The sequence below is a fragment of the Phyllobates terribilis genome, unplaced genomic scaffold (genome assembly GCF_046119375.1).
Source record: "Phyllobates terribilis strain yellow unplaced genomic scaffold, ASM4611937v1 Scaffold_2__4_contigs__length_985480577, whole genome shotgun sequence".
NCBI classification, from domain to species: domain Eukaryota; kingdom Metazoa; phylum Chordata; class Amphibia; order Anura; family Dendrobatidae; genus Phyllobates; species Phyllobates terribilis.
In genome coordinates, this window is record NW_027362762.1 from 9,019,192 (window position 1) to 9,039,280 (window position 20,089).

At 42.9% G+C, this 20,089-nt stretch overlaps 1 protein-coding gene across 3 annotated transcripts in view; it reads right to left on the reverse strand.

Annotated features, from left to right (window-relative positions):
• LOC141188674 (protein Atg16l2-like) overlaps positions 1–17,009 on the reverse strand; it is a 37,305-nt gene extending 20,296 nt beyond the window's left edge. For 2 of the 3 annotated variants that reach the window (XR_012262773.1, XM_073661078.1), the window contains exons 1-7: positions 16,806–17,009; positions 14,336–14,432; positions 11,629–11,719; positions 11,418–11,491; positions 10,903–11,145; positions 10,714–10,779; positions 7,855–7,953 (exon numbers count right to left, since the gene is read on the reverse strand). Coding sequence is in view for 2 of the 3 variants with exons in the window: in XM_073661078.1 (XP_073517179.1) it covers positions 7,855–7,953; positions 10,714–10,779; positions 10,903–11,145; positions 11,418–11,491; positions 11,629–11,719; positions 14,336–14,432; positions 16,806–16,938 (803 nt within the window). In the remaining variant the exon portion in view is untranslated. Of the gene's footprint in view, positions 1–7,854; positions 7,954–10,713; positions 10,780–10,902; positions 11,146–11,417; positions 11,492–11,628; positions 11,720–14,335; positions 14,433–14,725; positions 14,807–16,805 lie in introns of those variants that run through there. The other variant, XM_073661079.1, reaches the window with a different exon arrangement.
• Between the last annotated feature and the right edge of the window lie 3,080 nt (positions 17,010–20,089).

The window sequence follows — 20,089 nt, forward strand, 5'->3', positions numbered from 1 at the left end:
TATAGGGGGCAGAATTATAGCAGTTATATTCTTGTATATAGGGGGCAGTATTATAGTAGTTATATTCTTGTACATAGGGGCAGTATTATAGTAGTTATATTCTTGTACACAGGGGGCAGTATTATAGTAGTTATATTCTTGTATATAGAGGCAGTATTATAGTAGTTATATTCTTGTACATAGGAGCATTATTATAGTAGTTATATTCTTGTACATAGGAGCATTATTATAGTAGTTATATTCTTGTACATAGGGGGCAGTATTATAGTAGTTATATTCTTGTACATAGGGGCAGTATTATAGTAGTTATATTCTAGTACATAGGAGCAGTATAATAGTAGTTATATTCTTGTACATAGGAGCAGTATTATAGTAGTTATATTCTTGTATATAGGGGGCGGTATTCTAGTAGTTATATTCTTGTACATAGGGGGCAGTATTCTAGTAGATATATTCTTGTACATAGGGGGCGGTATTCTAGTAGTTATATTCTTGTACATAGGGGGCAGTATTATAGTCGTTATATTCTTGTACATAGGGAGCAGTATTATAGTAGTTATATTCTTGTATATAGGGGCAGTATTATAGTAGTTATATTCTTGTATATAGGGGGCAGTATTGTAGTAGTTATATTATTGTACATAGGGGCAGTATTATAGTAGTTATATTCTTGTACATAGGAGCAGTATTATAGTAGCTCTATTCTTGTACACAGGGGGCAGTATTATAGTAGTTATATTCTTGTATATAGAGGCAGTATTATAGTATTTATATTCTTGTACATAGGAGCAGTATTATAGTAGTTATATTCTTGTACACAGGGGGCAGTATTATAGTAGTTATATTCTTGTACATAGGAGCAGTATTATAGTAGTTATATTCTTGTACATAGGGGCAGTATTATAGTAGTTATATTCTAGTACATAGGAGCAGTATAATAGTAGTTATATTATTGTACATAGGAGCAGTATTATAGTAGTTATATTCTTGTACATAGGGGGCAGTATAATAGAAGTTATATTCTTGTACATAAGGAGCAGTATTATAGTAGTTATATTCTTGTACATGGGGCAGTAATATAGTAGTTATATTCTTGTACATAGGGGCAGTAATATAGTAGTTATATTCTTGTATATAGGGGGCAGTATTATAGCAGTTATATTCTTGTATATAGGGGGCAGTATTATAGTAGTTATATTCTTGTACATAGGGGCAGTATTATAGTAGTTATATTCTTGTACACAGGGGGCAGTATTATAGTAGTTATATTCTTGTATATAGAGGCAGTATTATAGTAGTTATATTCTTGTACATAGGAGCATTATTATAGTAGTTATATTCTTGTACATAGGAGCATTATTATAGTAGTTATATTCTTGTACATAGGGGGCAGTATTATAGTAGTTATATTCTTGTACATAGGGGCAGTATTATAGTAGTTATATTCTAGTACATAGGAGCAGTATAATAGTAGTTATATTCTTGTACATAGGAGCAGTATTATAGTAGTTATATTCTTGTATATAGGGGGCGGTATTCTAGTAGTTATATTCTTGTACATAGGGGGCAGTATTCTAGTAGATATATTCTTGTATATAGGGGGCGGTATTCTAGTAGTTATATTCTTGTACATAGGGGGCAGTATTATAGTAGTTATATTCTTGTACATAGGAGCAGTATTATAGTAGTTATATTCTTGTACATAGGAGCAGTATTATAGTAGTTATATTCTTGTACATAGAAGCAGTATTATAGTAGTTATATTCTTGTACATAGAAGCAGTATTATAGTAGTTATATTCTTGTATATAGGAACAGTATTATAGTAGTTATATTCTTGTACATAGGAGCAGTATTATAGTAGTTATATTCTTGTACATAGGAGCAGTATTATAGTAGTTATATTCTTGTACATAGGGGGCAGTATTATAGTAGTTATATTCTTGTACATAGGGGCAGTATTATAGTAGTTATATTCTTGTACATAGGGGCAGTATTATAGTAGTTATATTCTTGTACATAGGGGCAGTATTATAGTAGTTATATTCTTGTACATAGGAGCAGTATTATAGTAGTTATATTCTTGTACATAGGGGCAGTATTATAGTAGTTATATTCTTGTACATAGGGGCAGTATTATAGTAGTTATATTCTTGTATATAGGGGCAGTATTATAGTAGTTATATTCTTGTATATAGGGGCAGTATTATAGTAGTTATATTCCTGTACATAGGGGCAGTATTATAGTAGTTATATTCTTGGACATAGGGGGCAGTATTATAGTAGTTATATTCTTGTACATAGGAGCAGTATTATAGTAGTTATATTCTTGGACATAGGGGCAGTATTATAGTAGTTATATTCTTGGACATAGGGAGCAGTATTATAGTAGTTATATTCTTGTACATAGGAGCAGTATTATAGTAGTTATATTCTTGTACATAGGGGGCAGTATTATAGTAGTTATATTCTTATACATAGGAGCAGTATTATAGTAGTTATATTCTTGTACATAGGAGCAGTATTATAGTAGTTATATTCTTGTACATAGGGGCAGTATTATAGTAGTTATATTCTTGTACATAGGGGCAGTATTATAGTAGTTATATTCTTGTACATAGGGGCAGTATTATAGTAGTTATATTCCTGTACATAGGGGCAGTATTATAGTAGTTATATTCTTGGACATAGGGGGCAGTATTATAGTAGTTATATTCTTGTACATAGGAGCAGTATTATAGTAGTTATATTCTTGTACATAGGGGCAGTATTATAGTAGTTATATTCTTGTACATAGGAGCAGTATTATAGTAGTTATATTCTTGTACATAGGAGCAGTATTATAGTAGTTATATTCTTGTACATAGGGGCAGTATTATAGTAGTTATATTCTTGTACATAGGGGCAGTATTATAGTAGTTATATTCTTGTACATAGGGGGCAGTATTATAGTAGTTATATTCTTGTACATAGAAGCAGTATTATAGTAGTTATATTCTTGTATATAGGGGCAGTATTATAGTAGTTATATTCTTGTATATAGGGGGCAGTATTATAGTAGTTATATTCTTGTACATAGGAGCAGTATTATAGTAGTTATATTCTGTACATAGGGGCAGTATTATAGTAGTTATATTCTGTACATAGGGGCAGTATTATAGTAGTTATATTCTTGTACATAGAAGCAGTATTATAGTAGTTATATTCTTGTATATAGGAACAGTATTATAGTAGTTATATTCTTGTACATAGGAGCAGTATTATAGTAGTTATATTCTTGTACATAGGGGGCAGTATTATAGTAGTTATATTCTTGTACATAGGGGGGCAGTATTATAGTAGTTATATTCTTGTACATAGGGGGGCAGTATTATAGTAGTTATATTCTTGTACATAGGAGCAGTATTATAGTAGTTATATTCTTGTACATAGAAGCAGTATTATAGTAGTTATATTCTTGTACATAGGGGGCAGTATTATAGTAGTTATATTCTTGTATATAGGAACAGTATTATAGTAGTTATATTCTTGTACATAGGAGCAGTATTATAGTAGTTATATTCTTGTACATAGGGGGCAGTATTATAGTAGTTATATTCTTGTACATAGGAGCAGTATTATAGTAGTTATATTCTTGTACATAGGGGGCAGTATTATAGTAGTTATATTCTTGTACATAGAAGCAGTATTATAGTAGTTATATTCTTGTATATAGGGGCAGTATTATAGTAGTTATATTCTTGTATATAGGGGGCAGTATTGTAGTAGTTATATTATTGTACATAGGGGCAGTATTATAGTAGTTATATTCTTGTACATAGGAGCAGTATTATAGTAGTTCTATTCTTGTACACAGGGGGCAGTATTATAGTAGTTATATTCTTGTATATAGAGGCAGTATTATAGTATTTATATTCTTGTACATAGGAGCAGTATTATAGTAGTTATATTCTTGTACACAGGGGGCAGTATTATAGTAGTTATATTCTTGTACATAGGAGCAGTATTATAGTAGTTATATTCTTGTACATAGGGGCAGTATTATAGTAGTTATATTCTAGTACATAGGAGCAGTATAATAGTAGTTATATTATTGTACATAGGAGCAGTATTATAGTAGTTATATTCTTGTACATAGGAGCAGTATTATAGTAGTTATATTCTTGTACATGGGGCAGTAATATAGTAGTTATATTCTTGTACATGGGGCAGTAATATAGTAGTTATATTCTTGTACATAGGGGCAGTAATATAGTAGTTATATTCTTGTACATAGGGGGCAGTATAATAGAAGTTATATTCTTGTACATAAGGAGCAGTATTATAGTAGTTATATTCTTGTACATGGGGCAGTAATATAGTAGTTATATTCTTGTACATAGGGGCAGTAATATAGTAGTTATATTCTTGTATATAGGGGGCAGAATTATAGCAGTTATATTCTTGTATATAGGGGGCAGTATTATAGTAGTTATATTCTTGTACATAGGGGCAGTATTATAGTAGTTATATTCTTGTACACAGGGGGCAGTATTATAGTAGTTATATTCTTGTATATAGAGGCAGTATTATAGTAGTTATATTCTTGTACATAGGAGCATTATTATAGTAGTTATATTCTTGTACATAGGAGCATTATTATAGTAGTTATATTCTTGTACATAGGGGGCAGTATTATAGTAGTTATATTCTTGTACATAGGGGCAGTATTATAGTAGTTATATTCTAGTACATAGGAGCAGTATAATAGTAGTTATATTCTTGTACATAGGAGCAGTATTATAGTAGTTATATTCTTGTATATAGGGGGCGGTATTCTAGTAGTTATATTCTTGTACATAGGGGGCAGTATTCTAGTAGATATATTCTTGTACATAGGGGGCGGTATTCTAGTAGTTATATTCTTGTACATAGGGGGCAGTATTATAGTCGTTATATTCTTGTACATAGGGAGCAGTATTATAGTAGTTATATTCTTGTATATAGGGGCAGTATTATAGTAGTTATATTCTTGTATATAGGGGGCAGTATTGTAGTAGTTATATTATTGTACATAGGGGCAGTATTATAGTAGTTATATTCTTGTACATAGGAGCAGTATTATAGTAGCTCTATTCTTGTACACAGGGGGCAGTATTATAGTAGTTATATTCTTGTATATAGAGGCAGTATTATAGTATTTATATTCTTGTACATAGGAGCAGTATTATAGTAGTTATATTCTTGTACACAGGGGGCAGTATTATAGTAGTTATATTCTTGTACATAGGAGCAGTATTATAGTAGTTATATTCTTGTACATAGGGGCAGTATTATAGTAGTTATATTCTAGTACATAGGAGCAGTATAATAGTAGTTATATTATTGTACATAGGAGCAGTATTATAGTAGTTATATTCTTGTACATAGGGGGCAGTATAATAGAAGTTATATTCTTGTACATAAGGAGCAGTATTATAGTAGTTATATTCTTGTACATGGGGCAGTAATATAGTAGTTATATTCTTGTACATAGGGGCAGTAATATAGTAGTTATATTCTTGTATATAGGGGGCAGTATTATAGCAGTTATATTCTTGTATATAGGGGGCAGTATTATAGTAGTTATATTCTTGTACATAGGGGCAGTATTATAGTAGTTATATTCTTGTACACAGGGGGCAGTATTATAGTAGTTATATTCTTGTATATAGAGGCAGTATTATAGTAGTTATATTCTTGTACATAGGAGCATTATTATAGTAGTTATATTCTTGTACATAGGAGCATTATTATAGTAGTTATATTCTTGTACATAGGGGGCAGTATTATAGTAGTTATATTCTTGTACATAGGGGCAGTATTATAGTAGTTATATTCTAGTACATAGGAGCAGTATAATAGTAGTTATATTCTTGTACATAGGAGCAGTATTATAGTAGTTATATTCTTGTATATAGGGGGCGGTATTCTAGTAGTTATATTCTTGTACATAGGGGGCAGTATTCTAGTAGATATATTCTTGTATATAGGGGGCGGTATTCTAGTAGTTATATTCTTGTACATAGGGGGCAGTATTATAGTAGTTATATTCTTGTACATAGGAGCAGTATTATAGTAGTTATATTCTTGTACATAGGAGCAGTATTATAGTAGTTATATTCTTGTACATAGAAGCAGTATTATAGTAGTTATATTCTTGTACATAGAAGCAGTATTATAGTAGTTATATTCTTGTATATAGGAACAGTATTATAGTAGTTATATTCTTGTACATAGGAGCAGTATTATAGTAGTTATATTCTTGTACATAGGGGGCAGTATTATAGTAGTTATATTCTTGTACATAGCAGCAGTATTATAGTAGTTATATTCTTGTATATAGGAGCAGTATTATAGTAGTTATATTCTTGTACATAGGGGCAGTATTATAGTAGTTATATTCTTGTACATAGGAGCAGTATTATAGTAGTTATATTCTGTACATAGGGGCAGTATTATAGTAGTTATATTCTTGTACATAGGGGGCAGTATTATAGTATTTATATTCTTGTACATAGGGGCAGTATTATAGTAGTTATATTCTTGTACATAGGGGCAGTATTATAGTAGTTATATTCTTGTACATAGAAGCAGTATTATAGTATTTATATTCTTGTACATAGGGGCAGTATTATAGTAGTTATATTCTTGTACATAGGGGCAGTATTATAGTAGTTATATTCTTGTACATAGAGGGCAGTATTATAGTAGTTATATTCTTGTACATAGGGGGCAGTATTATAGTAGTTATATTCTTGTATATAGAGGCAGTATTATAGTATTTATATTCTTGTACATAGGGGCAGTATTATAGTAGTTATATTCTTGTATATAGGGGGCAGTATTATAGTAGTTATATTCTTGTACATAGGGGCAGTATTATAGTAGTTATATTCTTGTACATAGGGGGCAGTATTATAGTAGTTATATTCTTGTACATAGGAGCAGTATTATAGTAGTTATATTCTTGTACATAGGAGCAGTATTATAGTAGTTATATTCTTGTACACAGGAGCAGTATTATAGTAGTTATATTCTTGTACACAGGGGGCAGTATTATAGTAGTTATATTCTTGTATATAGAGGCAGTATTATAGTACTTATATTCTTGTACATAGGAGCAGTATTATAGTAGTTATATTCTTGTACACAGGGGGCAGTATAATAGTAGTTATATTCTTGTACATAGGAGCAGTATTATAGTAGTTATATTCTTGTACATAGGGGCAGTATTATAGTAGTTATATTCTTGTACATAGGGAGCAGTATTATAGTAGTTATATTCTTGTATATAGGAGCAGTATTATAGTAGTTATATTCTTGTACATAGGGGCAGTATTATAGTAGTTATATTCTTGTACATAGGGAGCAGTATTATAGTAGTTATATTCTTGTATATAGGAGCAGTATTATAGTAGTTATATTCTTGTACATAGGAGCAGTATTATAGTAGTTATATTCTTGTACATAGGAGCAGTATTATAGTAGTTATATTCTTGTACATAGGGGCAGTATTATAGTAGTTATATTCTTGTACATAGGAGCAGTATTATAGTAGTTACATTCTTATACATAGGGGCAGTATTATAGTAGTTATATTCTTGTACATAGGGGCAGTATTATAGTAGTTATATTCTTGTACATAGAGGCAGTATTATAGTAGTTATATTCTTGTACATAGGGGGCAGTATTATAGTAGTTATATTCTTGTACATAGGATCAGTATTATAGTAGTTATATTCTTGTACATAGGGGCAGTATTATAGTAGTTATATTCTTGTATATAGGGGGCGGTATTCTAGTAGTTATATGCTTTTCTCGCTCTTTCGCTCACCTGGATTTCTTCGGTGTGGGTTTCTCCATGTCCTGGCTCCTGGTCATCTCCAGACTTTTAGAGTCATGCTCATCTGTGTTTCGCCTGCGCCCGACATCCCTAAGACCAGAGACAGATGTAAGCTCCTGTGACATACAGTCGCTCTCACTCCTCGGTACATGGACAGGACTCGGCTTGTGACTCCAGGAAACAAACATTACAGAAGATCAGCGTCTAAACCAAGAAATGTTCCCATCAATCCTGTGAAATGTTACTGACGACCTGAGCAGCTGATGGTCTTTTTGAGTCAGGATTAGACATGAATTCTTGTTGATTAAAGGGGTTGTCCACTACTTTCACATTGATGCCCTTTCCGTAGGATAGGGCATCAATGTATGATCGGCTAGAGTCCTGTACGCGGCACCCGAGCCGATCAGCTGTTATCGGTGCCGCCGGCCGGAAGTGCTCACCTGCGATGCTTGGCCATTTAGCTGTAGTGGCCGGCGCTTGTTACTGCACATCCGCCTCCTATTAAATTGAATGGGTGGCGGATGTGCAGTACCCCGCGCCGGCCACTACAACTTGGCGGCCAAGCATCGCAGGTGAGCACTTCCGGCTGATGTCCGCCACCGATAACAGCTGATTGGCGGGGGTGCCGGGTATGATCATACATTGATGCCTTATCCTAAGGATAGGGCATCAATGTGAAAGTAATGGATAACCCCTTTAAGTAGAAATTTCCAGAATGAGCTTATATAGGGGGGAGTTCCGGCACAGGTTATCACATTGACTAAAGAGCAATGTCACCAGTCACCTCCAGAGCTGCAGTCATTATTCTGATGTTTCATCAGGTCTTATCCTCCAGTCACCTCCAGAGCTGCAGTCACTATTCTGCTGTTACATCAAGTCTTATCCTCCAGTCACCTCCAGAGCTGCAGTCACTATTCTGCGGTTACATCATGTCTCATCCTCCAGTCACCTCCAGAGCTGCGGTCACTATTCTGCTGTTACACCATGTCTTATCCTCCAGTCACCTCCAGAGCTGCAGTCACTATTCTGCGGTTACATCGTGTCTTATCCTCCAGTCACCTCCAGAGCTGCAGTCATTATTCTGCCGTTACATCGTGTCTTATCCTCCAGTCACCTCCAGAGCTGCGGTCACTATTCTTGTTTCATTATGTCCAGTCACCTCCAGAGCTGCGGTCACTATTCTGCGGTTACATCGTGTCTTATCCTCCAGTCACCTCCAGAGCTGCGGTTACTATTCTGCGGTTACATCGTGTCTTATCCTCCAGTCACCTCCAGAGCTGCAGTCACTATTCTGCCGTTACATCGTGTCTTATCCTCCAGTCACCTCCAGAGCTGCAGTCACTATTCTGCGGTTACATCGTGTCTTATCCTCCAGTCACCTCCAGAGCTGCAGTCACTATTCTGCCGTTACATCGTGTCTTATCCTCCAGTCACCTCCAGAGCTGCAGTCACTATTCTTCCGTTACATCGTGTCTTATCCTCCAGTCACCTCCAGAGCTGCAGTCATTATTCTGCCGTTACATCGTGTCTTATCCTCCAGTCACCTCCAGAGCTGCAGTCATTATTCTGCCGTTACATCGTGTCTTATCCTCCAGTCACCTCCAGAGCTGCAGTCACTATTCTGCCGTTACATCGTGTCTTATCCTCCAGTCACCTCCAGAGCTGCAGTCACTATTCTGCTGTTACATCATGTGTTATCCTCCAGAGCTGCAGTCACTATTCTGCGGTTACATGGTGTCTTATCCTCCAGTCACCTCCAGAGCTGCAGTCACTATTCTGCTGTTACATCACGTCTTATCCTCCAGTCACCTCCAGAGCTGCGTTCATTATACTGATAGGTGTCACCTAGTTTCAGTTAGTAGCTGTAAGATCCTAATGTCTGGCAGTCGAGAACAGTTATGGATGCAGCTTTAGATGCGACTGGAGTACACGCTGGATTTGAACGGTAAATCCTTTCTGCTGTGACATCTTGCTTTTTGCCTTCTCATTTTATTGTCAGACGAGTTGTTGTTTTTAGTGATACTTTTTTTTTCTTTTCACCATAATGAATTGAAAAATGGCAAAATATTCCAAATTCTGTGAAGCAATGTAACTTCACCGTTGGGTTTTGTCCTTTTTTCCCCCTCTAAGTTGTCTCCTGGGTTACTGTTCTATCATTTAAGAGGTATAAAATATATTAATAAATAACTGTTTTCTGAGATCCGGGACTTTGTCCTATTCCTCCGCGGATGGAGCAGAGCGCGGCCGCCGTGTGCGGAGCTGCGGCTGATCCCATGATTGGGGCACACGCGGTTTTAGAGATTTTTATGGCATTTCTGTGCGGTGACCGAGAATCAGTAGTTCTGGCATTTGGGGGTTTTTCTTTTTCGTTTTGCGCTGATCGCTGCACGGGTCGAATAATTAAAATGCAGAAAAAAGAAAAAAAAAAATCACATTCTTTTTCTTTTCTACAAAGAAGCGATTCTAAGTTTCATTTACATTTCTCGCTTTGTTTTTCCTTTTTTCACTTTATTTGTTATTGATCCTGCGATTGTCGGACGCCGCAACATTGTAACATAAAGGAGAAACCACGGACTGGGCTTTATGGGAGGACCAAGATGGCGGCAGCGGGAGCAGAGAACCCCGACCGACCAACCGACCATCACGCTGCGTGGCAGGGGGCGATGGGATCCGGTTTGCCCCATTTCATTGCTGCTGTAAGTGATGACATTGGCATCTAAGTAGTTAAACAGCAGAGATCAGAGTTGCTTCCGATGCCGGCGGTGAAATTCCTGAACCGCTCCACGATCGTGCTGAGGTCCGGAAAGGGTTAAAACAATACGGAAACATTTGGGGGGCTCCGGCACTTACCCATCGGCGCTGAGCGTCTTGCAGAGCGCGGTTTTCACCATGCGGGACCACATCTCCATCTTCCTCCTGCACAGAGAAGACGTCCTGGGTGTAATCATTGGAGACCAGTGGGGACCCGGGGGGGATGGTATCAGGGGGAGAGGGTCTTGCACCCCCTTTGAATTTGATGACCCTCATACGACCGCGCACCTCTCATTGACGTTGTTCTGCCGCTCCGCCTCCAGGGCTTTCCTCTTTGTCAGCTCCTCTAGCAGCTCCTGCCCCCGCTCCTCAGCGATATGAAGCCGCCCCTCCACCAGGCGGCGCCGCACCAGCAGCTGGTCATAGTCCTCCTTCAGGTCGGCGTTGGCACAGACCATCCGGGCCATCTCATTCTCCAGGCACTGACACTGCCGCCTGTGATCCTCCGCCAGGGCCGAAAGGAAGGAGATGCTGGAGAGCAGAGAAAGGCAGTGCTGCAGTGAAAAGCACAGGGGATGAGGAGACCGAGCCTCTGAGGACAGCTGATTAACTCCGGACTACCCCCCTGACTCCAGCAGACAATGCAGCCCAGCTGGAGCCACTGATCTTAATAGAGCAAAGAAGCAGTGTAAAGTATGGAGTAGACTCAGGACAGACGAGGGGGGGGGGTGACATGTCAGACCACCTCAGACTAACTGAATCACCGATCAGCGCGACAGTGTAAAGCATGGTGGCTGCCGCACCTGGACCTCTGCTGCCTCAGCTCCTCGTCCCCCTCCTGCGCCTTCTTCTTCAGCTCGCAGGCCTGAAAGGCCAACTGCAAAGACAAGACGATCACAGGATAACGGAGGCGGCGCCGGATTATCAGAGTCCAGATTATCCAGGTCATTAGCCAATCGGGATGGATCATGTACAAGAGGGAGGAGCCTCAGTCCCAGCGGCCGCAGCACTCACCTCCCCATTATAGTCCTGCAGCTCAGCGATCTCCAGCTGTAGTGTGTGAGGAGCCTCCGACCCCGCGGGACGCAGCACCCCCGCCGTCCCCCTGCAGGACCAGCACAGAACACCAGGGGGTGAGATACACGGCTCAGACAGTATCACACAGGAGAGGATTAGATACATGGCTCAGCAGATAGTATCACACAGGATAGGATTAGATACACGGCTCAGCAGACAGTATCACACAGGAGAGGATTAGATACACGGCTCAGCAGACAGTATCACACAGGAGAGGATTAGATACACGGCTCAGCATTCAGTATCACACAGCATAGGATTAGATACACGGCTCAGCAGACAGTATCACACAGGATAGGATTAGATACACGGCTCAGCAGACAGTATCACACAGGATAGGATTAGATACATGGCTCAGCAGATAGTATCACACAGGATAGGATTAGATACATGGCTCAGCAGATAGTATCACACAGGATAGGATTAGATACACGGCTCAGCAGATAGTATCACACAGGATAGGATTAGATACACGGCTCAGCAGATAGTATCACACAGGAGAGGATTAGATACTTGGCTCAGCAGATAGTATCACACAGGATAGGATTAGATACACGGCTCAGCAGATAGTATCACACAGGAGAGGATTAGATACTTGGCTCAGCAGATAGTATCACACAGGATAGGATTAGATACATGGCTCAGCAGATAGTATCACACAGAATAGGATTAGATACACGGCTCAGCAGATAGTATCACACAGGAGAGGATTAGATACTTGGCTCAGCAGATAGTATCACACAGGATAGGATTAGATACTTGGCTCAGCAGATAGTATCACACAGGAGAGGATTAGATACATGGCTCAGCAGATAGTATCACACAGGAGAGGATTAGATACATGGCTCAGCAGATAGTATCACACAGAATAGGATTAGATACACGGCTCAGCAGACAGTATCACACAGGATAGGATTAGATACACGGCTCAGCAGACAGTATCACACAGGAGAGGATTAGATACACGGCTCAGCAGACAGTATCACACAGGATAGGATTATATACATGGCTCAGCAGATAGTATCACACAGGATAGGATTAGATACATGGCTCAGCAGATAGTATCACACAGGATAGGATTAGATACACGGCTCAGCAGACAGTATCACACAGGATTAGATACACAGCTCAGCAGACAGTATCACACAGGAGAGGATTAGATACACGGCTCAGCAGACAGTATCACACAGGAGAGGATTAGATACAAGGCTCAGCAGACAGTATCACACAGGATAGGATTAGATACACGGCTCAGCAGACAGTATCACACAGGATAGGATTAGATACACGGCTCAGCAGACAGTATCACACAGGATAGGATTAGATACATGGCTCAGCAGATAGTATCACACAGGATAGGATTAGATACATGGCTCAGCAGATAGTATCACACAGGATAGGATTAGATACACGGCTCAGCAGACAGTATCACACAGGAGAGGATTAGATACACAGCTCAGCAGATAGTATCACACAGGATAGGATTAGATACACGGCTCAGCAGATAGTATCACACAGGAGAGGATTAGATACTTGGCTCAGCAGATAGTATCACACAGAATAGGATTAGATACATGGCTCAGCAGATAGTATCACACAGGATAGGATTAGATACATGGCTCAGCAGATAGTATCACACAGGAGAGGATTAGATACTTGGCTCAGCAGACGGTATCACACAGGAGAGGATTAGATACACGGCTCAGCAGACGGTATCACACAGGAGAGGATTAGATACACGGCTCAGCAGACAGTATCACACAGGAGAGGATTAGATACACGGCTCAACAGACGGTATCACACAGGAGAGGATTAGATACACGGCTCAGCAGACAGTATCACACAGGATAGGATTAGATACACGGCTCAGCAGACGGTATCACACAGGACAGGATTAGATACACGGCTCAGCAGACGGTATCACACAGGAGAGGATTAGATACACGGCTCAGCAGACGGTATCACACAGGAGAGGATTAGATACACGGCTCAGCAGACGGTATCACACAGGAGAGGATTAGATACACGGCTCAGCAGACGGTATCACACAGGAGAGGATTAGATACACGGCTCAGCAGACAGTATCACACAGGATAGGATTAGATACACGGCTCAGCAGTCAGTATCACACAGGAGAGGATTAGATACACGGCTCTGCAGACTGTATCACACAGGAGAGGATTAGATACACGGCTCAGCAGACGGTATCACACAGCATAGGATTAGATACACGGCTCAGCAGACAGTATCACACAGGAGAGGATTAGATACACGGCTCAGCAGACGGTATCACACAGGAGAGGATTAGATACACGGCTCAGCAGACAGTATCACACAGGAGAGGATTAGATACACGGCTCAGCAGACAGTATCACACAGGAGAGGATTAGATACACGGCTCAGCAGACAGTATCACACAGGAGAGGATTAGATACACGGCTCAGCAGACAGTATCACACAGGACGGGATTAGATACACAGCTCAGCAGACAGTATCACACAGGATAGGATTAGATACACGGCTCAGCAGACAGTATCACACAGGAGAGGATTAGATACACGGCTCAGCAGACAGTATCACACAGGATAGGATTAGATACACGGTTCAGCAGACAGTATCCGCTCACCCCCGGGTCTGTACCCACCTCGCAGCATGGCGGCCGCCCGGTGATACCACGGGGTCAGTCTGGATCTTCTCGGTCAAATCCTTCAGGAACACGGACTTCTCCAGAAGTTTATTGTCTGGAAAACAATCATCAGATCAGAGATCGTCAGAGTGGAGACGTCCGGATATCGGGGGCGCAGAGGCCGGATATCGGGGGCGCAGAGGCCGGATATCGGGGGCGCAGAGGCCGGATATCGGGGGCAGGATGCGTCCGGATATCGGGGGCGCAGAGGCCGGATACACTGACATCTTACAACCACCTAGAAGGTCCGGCGTACGAGAGCTGACAACCCATAATGATGTGATGCAGAGACCCCCGGGTGCAGTCATGGCTCCGTCATACCCCCCCAAGAAAAGCGCCAAATCATACCCACATAATGTAACATAAAGAGCGGTACGAAGACCTCCGGAGCTGCAATCATTCACAAACGTCCCCCCCCCCCCCTGTCAAAATCACAGAAGTTCAAGGCCACAAGCAAACATCATCACAGCAAAACTACAGCGGGGGAGGGGCGGCGTCCATCATACATGGATTATAATATGCAGAAAAAAACACCGCCAAATACGAGTCTACACAGGACGAGACAACGTCCCCATCACCCTGCGACCGCGATCAGTGCAAGGAACAACTACTGAGCCCAATAACCAAGCGGAACATCAGAACTGCGGCATCCATCCCCCGCTGGAGCCGCCAAAATCTCCTCCAACCCTCATGTCATATACTCCAGTCACATCCAGAGCCGCATTCATAATTCTGTCAACTGTTAATTACACTACAGAGTAACACCGCACAATGTACTTCAAGGAAAACATCAGAATAGTGACCGCAGCTCTGGAGGTGACTGAAGGATAAAGACACGAAGTAACAGCAGAAGAGTGACTGCAGCTCTGGAGGTGACTGGAGGATAAGACACAATGTAACAGCAGAATAGTGACTGCAGCTCTGGAGGTGACTGGAGGATGAGACATGATGTAACAGCAGAATAGTGACTGCAGCTCTGGAGGTGACTGGAGGATAAGACATTATGTAACAGCAGAAGAGTGACTGCAGCTCTGGAGGTGACTGGAGGATAAGACAAGATGTAACAGCACAATAGTGACTGCAGCTCTGGAGGTAACTGGAGGATAAGACACGATGTAACAGCAGAATAGTGAGTGCAGCTCTGGAGGTGACTGGAGGATAAGACAAGATGTAACAGCACAATAGTGACTGCAGCTCTGGAGGTGACTGGAGGATAAGACAAAATGTAACAGCACAATAGTGAGTGCGGCTCTGGAGGTGACTGGAGGATAAGACATGATGTAACCACAGAATAGTGACTGCAGCTCTGGAGGTGACTGGAGGATAAGACAAGATGTAACAGCACAATAGTGAGTGCGGCTCTGGAGGTGACTGGAGGATAAGACAAGATGTAACCACAGAATAGTGAGTGCAGCTCTGGAGGTGACTGGAGGATAAGACACGATGTAACAGCAGAATAGTGACTGCAGCTCTGGAGGTGACTGGAGGCTAAGACACGATGTAACAGTAGAATAGTGACTGCAGCTCTGGAGGTGACTGGAGGCTAAGACACGATGTAACAGTAGAATAGTGACTGCAGCTCTGGAGGTGACTGGAGGATAAGACACGATGTAACAGCAGAATAGTGAGTGCAGCTCTGGAGGTGACTGGAGGATAAGACATGATGTAACAGCAGAATAGTGACTGCAGCTCTGGAGGTGACTGGAGGCTAAGACACGATGTAACAGTAGAATAGTGACTGGAGGATAAGACACGATGTAACAGCAGAATAGTGAATGCAGCTCTGGAGGTGACTGGAGGATAAGACAAGATGTAACAGCACAATAGTGACTGCAGCTCTGGAGGATAAGACACGATGTAACAGAAGAATAGTGACCGCAGCTCTGGAGGTGACTGGAGGATAAGACACGATGTAACAGCAGAATAGTGAGTGCAGCTCTGGAGGTGACTGGAGGATGAGACATGATGTAACAGCACAATAGTGAGTGCAGCTCTGGAGGTGAGTGGTCTCCTCCCTCTGGCAGCTCGGTGTCTCCGGACACTCAGGTGTGACATTCCTCACACTCCTCCGGGGTCTCGGTGTCACTTCTGCTGCAGGTCGGGTGTAACCAGCCCGGAGCCCTCATGTTATGGCCGGAGATGGCTGAAAACAGGGAACAATAGTTGTCATGTGATGCCGGTGCAGCCCTTTAGGACTGAGCTCACCCCGGCTCCGCAGCTTCCTGCTCCCGGGTCTGTGCCCGCACAGGGCGGCAGAGAAGGACCCGGTCCCGGTGCAGAGTCCGGGGCATCTCCCGTGCAGCGCTGAAGTCACAGCAGCTGTAGAACTACAACTCCCAGCAGGCTCCGATGCAGCATGTGCATGCTGGGATTTGTAGTCGTACAGCGGTGGCACGGGCCGCACAGCTCCGCCGCCCCCGGTACTCACAGGAGTGGATGAGCTCCAGGAAGGCGCCGTGCTGGGAGCGGTCCCGGTGCCGCAGCTGCCGGATGATGTGCAGCTTCCAGGCCGCCCTGCCCCCCGCGCCCCCGGCGGCTCCGCGCTCCGCACCCTCCTGCATCCCGCCGCGACCGGAGCCACCACCGGGGGCGGAGCCACACGTCACCAGCTGAGCCCGGCCCCGCCCCCCTCAGGTCACATGACCCGAGAAGTGATACATTGTGTCCGCGCGGACTTCCGCTCTGTTATCAGCTGACACCTGACAGGAGCGGCGGCTGGAAACAAGGGGGCGAGTGTCAGGGGCCACACAGACCTCGGGGGGATATCAGGAGCCACGCAGACCCCGGGGATATATGAGGGGCCACACAGACCTCGGGGGAATATCAGGAGCCACGCAGACCCCGGGGATATATGAGGGGCCACACAGACCTCGGGAGGATATCAGGGGCCGCACAAACCCTGGGGGGGATATCAGAGGCCATACAGAACCCGGGGAACTATCAGGGGCCACACAGACCCCAGGAACCCTCACATCATCGGCAGGGGGATATCAGGGGTCACACACATCCCAGGGACCCTCACATCACTCGCAGGGGAGTGTCAGGGGTCACACACATCCCAGGGACCCTCACATCACTGGCAGCGGAGTGTCAGGGGTTACACACATCCCAGGGACCCTCATATCACCAGCAGGGGACATCAGGGGTCACACACATCTCAGGGACCCTCACCTCACTGGCTGGGGAGTGTCAGGGGTCACACACATCCCAGGGACCCTCACCTTACTGGCAGGGGAGTGTCAGGGGTCACACACATCCCAGGGACCCTCACATCACCCGCAGGAGGGTATCAGGGGTCACACACATTCCAGGGACCCTCACATCACCAGCAGGGGGACATCAGGGGTCAAACATCCCAGGGACCCTCACATCACTGGCAGGGGGATATCAGGGGGTCACAGACTTCTCAGGGACCCTCACATCACCGGCAGGGGGATATCAGGGATCACAACACATCCCAGGGACCCTCACATCACTGCCAGGGGGATATCATGGGTGACACACATCCCAGAGACCCTCAAATCACCAGCAAGGGACATAATGGGTCACACACATCCCAGGGACCCTCACATTATCGGCAAGGGGATATCAGGGGTCACACACATCCCAGGGACCCTCACATCACCCTCAGGGGGACATCAGGGGTCACACACATCCCAGGGACCCTCACATAACCGGCAGGGGGATATCAGGGGTCAAACACATCCCAGGGCCCCTGACATCACCAGAGAGAGTGTCAGGGGTCACACACATCCCAGGGACCCTCACATCACCGGCAGGGGCGTATCAGGAGTCACACACATCCCAGGGACCCTCACATCACCGGCAGGGGGGTATCAGGAGTCACACACATCTCAGGGACTCTCACATCACCCGCAGGGGGGTATCAGGGGTCACACACATTCCAGGGACCCTCACATCACCAGCAGGGGGGACATCAGGGGTCACACAGATCCCAGGGACCCTCACATCACCAGCAGGGGGATATCAGGGGTCACACACATCCCAGGGACCCTCACATCACCAGCAGGGGAGTGTCAGGGGTCACAACACATCCCAGGGACCCTCACATCACTGGCAGGAGGGTATCAGGGGTCACAGCACATCCCAGGGACCCTCACATCACTGGCAGGGGGGTATCAGGGGTCACAGACCAGACATCCCTGGGACCCTCACATCTCCAAGAGGGGGATATCAGGGGTCACACACATCCCAGGGACCCTCACATCACCGGCAGGGGGGTATCAGGCGTCACACACATCTCAGGGACCCTCACTTCACCGGCAGGGGAGTGTCAGGGGTCAGACACATCCCAGGGACCCTCACATCACCGGCAGGGGGGTATCAGGTTATTATTCTTTTCTGTTGTTTAGTTTTTAGGCTCAAATATTTATTGAAAGGAGATAAAACTATAAAACCTGGAGTCACTCCTCCTTCTGGTTCTGTCCCTCATTCTTATTCATCATCACATCCCCCTGGTCTCACAACTCGTATTAAGGTCGTGTTCACACTGCTTTTTTGCCACATGTCAGTGAGACTCAGGTAGAAGCTCCCCCAACGGGGTCATTGACTTTAACCGTTTGGACTTAGTCGCTCTGTGATCTTTCGCCTCCGTTTTGTATCCGTTTTTAAAATGTAGGGGGATCAGTTAATAACAGATGGAGAAATGAAGTAAAAAGTTTTTCACACTTATCCGAATGCTTTTTATGCTGCGTTCACACAAAGTGTTTTTTTTTCTTGCTAAAAGAAGCTGCGTTTTACAATCCTAGAAAAGGACTGATGTACGGGGTTTTTTCTTTTCCTGGCTGAGATCTGCAGCGTTTGTGAAATCTGCAGCGTCAATTCTGTCAACTTTTTTTTGTGGCGTTTTACACCGGTAGAAAGCGATGAGAAAGTGCAAAACCCCAGAAGACGAACCACCAGGCTCAGAATAAAGTCCTGTTCCCTTCTGACCTTTTACACCATCCTGCTCAAAACCGTAGCGACAACCGAAGACGTAAGTGTAGCAAATCCGATCGAGCCCGACCTCCATAGACAGAACGTGGCGAATATAATATAAGTCTCTGCCCAATGGATTTCATAAATCAAACCCATCAGCTTAACCAATGGTTAAATGTTTTTATTTGTAGAAAAACTTCTTGTAGTAAAAGTCCAAGGCCATGAAAATCCCGTAGAAAGTCATGTCTCTCCAGGCACATCGTGTGTTAACCGCCGTGAAAAAAATGCTAAAAATCTAAATAATATTAGAAAAAAAAAACACCTTTAAAACCCACCGGCCCGATAGATATCGGGGTGAAGGCAAACAATCGTCCTATAAAAAACAATAAGTCCTATAAAATAACATGGACTGTGAAATCCACATTTAGCCCATTGGGGTTTCACAAGCTGTTAGTTTGTAAATCCTCTCTCCCGATCTCCTTCTCTTCTCTGGGGTGGGAGATGGTCAATAATCCTTCATTGTTTCTCAGAATGTCCACACTCCATGAAATGTTTAGAGACTCGTAGATCCAGTCTCTTCTTCCTCAGGTTATATCGGTGATGTCATCTCACCATTAGTTACAGCAACATTGTAGCAAATAAATAAATACATTCCGTATTGTATGTTCACTAAAATACATTCCGTATTGTATGTTCACTAAAATACATTCCGTATTGTATGTTCAGTAATGATTGATACAAATCTGTCACCTCTAACAAAGAGGGACAGTTCTG